General features: G+C 37.6%; 1 protein-coding gene across 2 annotated transcripts; it reads right to left on the reverse strand.

Annotated features, from left to right (window-relative positions):
- Positions 1–228: 228 nt before the first annotated feature.
- Positions 229–3,645, reverse strand: LOC107609070 (glucan endo-1,3-beta-D-glucosidase). Of its 2 annotated transcripts, XM_088493445.1 has the most exons (6): positions 3,534–3,645; positions 3,118–3,361; positions 2,246–2,910; positions 962–1,288; positions 581–863; positions 229–502 (listed from the first exon to the last, which is right to left on the reverse strand). In XM_088493445.1, the coding sequence occupies exons 2-6, from the start codon at positions 3,203–3,205 to the stop codon at positions 465–467; spliced, it is 1,401 nt and encodes a 466-aa protein (XP_088349571.1). In that variant the 5' UTR covers positions 3,206–3,361; positions 3,534–3,645; the 3' UTR covers positions 229–464. The 2 variants fall into 2 exon arrangements, with proteins under 2 accessions (XP_088349571.1, XP_016166384.1); XM_016310898.3 differs by lacking the exon at positions 3,534–3,645 and having other exon boundaries at positions 3,118–3,512.
- Between the last annotated feature and the right edge of the window lie 2,139 nt (positions 3,646–5,784).

Raw genomic sequence — 5,784 nt, forward strand, 5'->3', positions numbered from 1 at the left:
TTCCTATTTCTAATCTCCAAACATAATACTGGATGACAATCTCCTAATTTGAATTCCAGTCCCAGAAAATAGATGACTCAGTTCCAGTCCGAGAAAACGAATAACAGTCTAATAACATTACTACACTACTACACAACAAGGCAAGAGATCGTAGTTATAAAAAAGGAATGATTGAAACCAAATCGAGGACTAGGGTGGGGGATCACAGGAGAATTGAAGAAACAGGAATTTGTAGATTGTCACACTAATAAGTGGACCTTTTTTTTTATAAAGTAGTAAGTAGACATCTTAGTATCTTACACAAACCAGAATTGACATGACTTTACAATTAAAGCAACATAAAATTAATTAAGATATGTAACTTAAAGAGGGAAAAAGACAAAGCCTTATTCATTAATTTATTTTAAAATTATAAAACAATTCTATCAGCACAATTTATTGCCAAGAGCTGAAGCCTCTACTTTTCAGATACTCCCGCCAGGGTAAACGCAAGCATTGTAACCTACAAAGAGGAGGAAGAGGAAGATCGTGTTAAACACGGTAAAATACAATGTATGATAGAATAAGAAAGAAAACTTACTTGGGTTTTGGGATGTCAACGTTGCTGATTGAGAGAAATCACAATTCCATGGATTCTTGCCATATGTTTGGTAGTACAGATTCATGGCAAAGGCAGCATGGGACGCAACTGTGTTAGGCTCAAAACAGGTACCTCCGGGTTGAATTGGTCCACAGTCTACGCCTTCACTACTACAGGCATAGTCGAGGTTTGCCTGCAACTGAGCATCGGATGCTCCTGCTTTAGGAACACACCATCCGGCTGCCGTAGTAGGTGCAGGAGTTTTAGGACTACTTGGGGGAATCTGTACAGGCAAATAAATAACACAAGACAATTTGTTACTGAAAATCGCAACTAGCGAAATGTTTCGGACACTCAATACAGGTAGAGCAATTTCCTCACCTGCTGGCTAGACTTGGCCAAGCCAACATCATATGACACGCTAAGATCAGTTTTGTACAGGCCAAAGGCGCGCTCAGATCCCGGGCCTGGTTTCAAATCCTCATCGTAGAGTGCAAAAACATAAGTGTCGACTGATTTCCCAGGCATCAAAGGGGTACCAACCAATGATCTAAGATGATTGATCAGATTCCCATTGTAGGCCTTGGCATTATCAACACTTGGTCCTACTTCATTGTTGTCACCGCGAGAGGGCCACCCAGTCTCAGCAACCACAATTTCAATGTCTTGGTAGCCCATAGCACTTAAAGCAGAGTGTACTGCATCAACCTATTACAACAGTTAACCCACATCAAAAAGAAAGCTGCAAATGGCGCAAATTACAACAAACCAAATGAGTTTATTAGAAGAATCATTTCCATTTTGATTGAATCATCAGCAAAGTTACTCACTGTGTGGCATTTTCTTTGATATTCCATATGATAAAAGAGATAAAGTTTTACCAACCAATATCATAGTCACTCACTAGGCTAGGTATGGTCCATTTTTCTTTTCCATGTCCTGATGTCCATCAATTATTGAAACTTTGGAAGGACTCATTCAGTCATTTGCGAATTGTGACCATATTGGGGGAAGCCAGGCTGTCTTCCAATCAAAGTCATTTGGAGGACTTAGGTGATAAATCTACAGACTCATTATTTCAAAGTGGAATAAGAAAAGGAAGGACAGGGTATGCTCCATCCACTCTTTTTAATTATATAACTGAGAAAGATAAGAACAATAACTCCACTCTTATGCCTATAACGCCAAAAATCCTAATTAGAAACCTTTCTTTGGCTACAATACAAGATACACACATTAACTCGATTAGTCCAAATTACGTAACTCATGTATGACATCTAACATAATCTTCTATTTCTATGTAATTGTAAACTACATCTACATCTAAAGACATCTAACATCTTAATTTGACACGGCATTTCTAAATCTACTCACTCATTGCATAATAAAGCCATAATACTACAAATCAAACAATGATAATAAATAATATAAGTTACTTTCGGTTTGAAAAATATATCAACTTGAAGAATATTGAGACCGTGGTGTCACAGTTCAACGAGAGAGATAAATATACAACAAATGCGAACCGACCACAGAGGAACAAAGTTAAAGAATCAGTGCAAAGATTGTAGACACGTGGATCGAATGTGGAAAAACAAGAAAACTAAAGGTATGCAACTTTAATTTAAAAAAATAAATAAACAAAAGAAAAGATAACGTACGGACCTGAGCATCGAACATGTTGGTGTAGAGCTTTCCGTTACCCGAGTCAACTCGGCCCGAGTTAGGCTGAAAGAGGCAAAATGCAAGCGTTTCAGGTCTAGGGTCGCTCTGGTAAGCAAAGAACGGGTAAGGGTTAATGGTGAGAGGAGATTTGTTGTCTCTCTGAAAAGAAAGTAATTGTTTCAGTGTGTCTTGGAGAGCTGGGTTGAACGACCCCGTGGACGGAGGATCCGACTGAGTCAACACCGCCATCGAGTGCACCGTCGACACCTTGATCTTCCCGCCCAGCGATGCAGAGTTCAGCGCATTTTGGACATTTCGAATCGCCGGCACCAGCTGCGAGGTTAGGCCCTGGTCGCCGGAGGTCAAGACCTCGTTGCCGACGGTGATGAGGGTGATGTTGCTTGCTGGGTAGTAGGGTAGCACGTTCGCGTTCACCCACTGAGCCGCCGCGTTCGGATCGGACGCCATGTTCGGAATGTCGCCGTTGGCGGCACCGACGACGATTGAGATGCCGGAGTTGGCCAGGGTATTGATGATAGCGGGATCGGCGCCGTAGAGACGGATTTTTCCGATGGTGGTGGACTTGAGGAGCTTTGCGGTGGCGTCCGGCGGTGGGAGGTTGTCGGCGACCTGACCATAGTTAACGCCGATGAAGGACTGTGACTCTGGCAAAACAGGCGAGAAAATGAAAGAAAAGTTAATTAGGAAGTGATAGTAAGAGAAAGAGTAAATTAAAAAGAAAATAGGCAATAACGAGAATAGTTTGAGAATTCTTCTTTTTCACTTTCCTTGAAAGAAAGTGACCAGAAAGTAAGATTGCTTTTCCGGCTAAAAGGTAAAGAAAGTTATGAAAAAGGGACGTAAGGATTAACCAGCGAAGCGGAGAGTGAGAGTGGTGGCCAATAGCAATAGATAAAAGCAGAGGAAGATTGAAGGGCGCAAAGGTGTGATTGCATCCATGGCTAAATGGCTTTCCAAGAAGAAAATTATAGCTAATTAAACTTGGCTCATAATCCGCTAATTAATCTTTCAGGTTGGAGTGCAGGGTGCTGCCTGCTGTGATGTTGTGCTCTTAATTAGTCACTGCTTGCTATGATATATAGTGGGAGCGTGAGACTGAGGAATGAACAGCAAAGAGAAACGACAAAAATTAAATTGAATAAAGAGAAAGAAGTCGAGTGGTAGAATGAAAGAGGATGTCCGGTATTTAGAAATCGAAACTACAACTAAGAAAAAGAAGGAGCAGTGAAGTGAGAGCTTATTAGTTGGAGCTTGGAGGGGGAGTTACCGTTGTACTATTATCAAGCATGAATAGGAGTTAATGTCAAGAGCCAATAGTAGTGAAGACGTATAGGTGAAGTTGTCTCGTTAAATAGGTGAGTTTCCGGGAAGGATTCAACCTTTTGATGTGCCATTGGTCCCAATCCCTAACAACTCATTTCCTCAAAGTAAACTATTTACTGTTTGTTTGGGTTTACTAATTGACACTCTCTTTTTTCGTATAAATGGGAAAAAGAGAAGGTGGGATCCATGGCAGTGCCCTAGATAGCACATGGGAGATTTTTCTATTTAATCTTTTTGTGTATGTTTAAGTTTGTTTTGACTCTCCTTTTGTTTCACTTTGTGTTAAGTTCACTTGTTCAAAAAAAAAAAGATATTAATTGAAAACAAATGGTTTAGTGTTGTGATAAGAATGGGATCTAGATGCCCATTTTTATGTGAAACTTACTTTTTTAAGGAAGAATAATTTTAAATATGTGTTGAAATTAGACTTCACCATACATGTATAAATAAAAGTTTATTGTCTCTAAAAAAACACAAGCAAACAATAATAATCTTTTCTTTTACGGAGCAATATTTCTCTCACTCTAATATACATATCTCTCTCTATAAATATATACATATTTTACAACATATAATATTAGTAAATTATTATAGTAAAATAAGAGCATATTTATATTACTCTATTTTATATTTATTTTATTTATTTATTTATTTATTTTACAACACGTTATCAGTACGAAACTCTAATCAAATTTTTAGAAAGACTCAGGTAACAAATTTTCATTATGTCGAAACTCTCTCATCTTGAATTTAATGCTCTTGATATATCTGGAAATAATTATTTATCATGGATACTAGATGCTGAAATTCATCTTGATTCAATGGATCTTGGAGATACCATTAAGGCTGAAAATAATGCATCCCAGAAGGATAAAGTCAAAGCCATGATTTTTCTTCGTCATCATCTTGACGAAGGATTGAAAAATGAATATCTCACATTAAAAGATCATGCAGATCTTTGGAAAGACCTTGAAGAAAGGTATAATCATCAGAAAACGGTAATACTCCCTCAAGCCCGATATGAATGGACGCACTTGCGTTTACAAGATTTTAAATCCATAAATGAATATAATTCTGCAATGTTTCGAATCACCTCACGAATGAAATTATGTGGGGAAAAGATAACTGACCATGATATGTTGGAGAAAACTTTCTCAACCTTCCATGCCTCGAATGTGCTCTTGCAGCAGCAGTATCGAGAAAAAATGTTTAAAAAATATTCTAAGTTAATTTCTTACCTTCTTGTTGCTGAACGCAACAATGAGTTGCTCTTGAAAAATCATGAAGCGCGCCTAGCTGACGCCGCCCCATTTCCTGAAGTAAATGCGGCAAATTACCTCAGAAGAGGTAAATGGCAAGGTTTTAATAACAAGAAAAATTATGGAAGGAAAAGGAATTATATTCAAAAGAGAGGATCTCACCAGAAGTGGGATAAAGAAAGAAATATCGGGCATAATAAATCAACAGAGGATAAGTGTTTCCGTTGTGGTGGAAAGGACCATTGGTCACGTACCTGCCGTACCCCAAGGCACCTAGTCGATCTTTACCAGGTATCTTTGAAAAAGGACGACAAGGGAAAAGAATCGAATTTCGTTTCAAATGATGCTGAAAATTCCACCATTCATTATGATGTATCTGATTTCTTTGAGGATCCTGAAGGAAATATTGGTCATTTGATCAATGATGGAATAGTTTAATGTGTGAGATTGTTAAGTATTCATGTAAATAAATAATGTAAAGAACTTATTGTTAAGTTTTATTTTCTATGTATCTAAGTTTCAAATGTGATGTACATAAATAATGAAATATTAATGTTTGAAATCATTAAATATGTCATGCTTTAAAATAAAATTTTAGTATATGACATTATTTTTATGTGCAGTATTTCTTAGAAAAATAATTCCGATCAAGTATTCAATTTAAACTGTGTATACTACTCATTTTATTATTATTTGTCTTTGAAGAGAGTGGCAAGGATATGTAATGAAGATGTATGCCTTGCGGATAGTGCAAGTTCGCACACTATTCTCAAAAGTGATATATATTTTACCCATCTTGTGCTAAAAGAAGAATGTGTTAATACTATTATTGGCTCAGGCAATGTGATTGAAGGCTCCAGAAGAGCTATAATTTTGTTTTCCGGAGGAACAAATTTCATAATAAACAATGCACTGTTGTCTACCAAGTCTCGAAGA

The sequence above is a fragment of the Arachis ipaensis genome, chromosome B7 (assembly GCF_059453495.1).
Source record: "Arachis ipaensis isolate K30076 ecotype BB chromosome B7, ASM5945349v1, whole genome shotgun sequence".
In the NCBI taxonomy this organism is placed as follows: domain Eukaryota; kingdom Viridiplantae; phylum Streptophyta; class Magnoliopsida; order Fabales; family Fabaceae; genus Arachis; species Arachis ipaensis.

Excerpts from the sequence above, each read along its gene's own strand:
- LOC107609070 (XM_088493445.1), bottom strand. The coding sequence starts at position 3,205 with ATGGATGCAATCACACCTTTGCGCCCTTCAATCTTCCTCTGCTTTTAT. Across the intron at positions 2,911-3,117 it reads TCTCACTCTCCGCTTCGCTG|AGTCACAGTCCTTCATCGGC; the intron begins GTTAATCCTTAC and ends CTGTTTTGCCAG. Across the intron at positions 503-580 it reads GTTGACATCCCAAAACCCAA|GTTACAATGCTTGCGTTTAC; the intron begins GTAAGTTTTCTT and ends TCCTCTTTGTAG.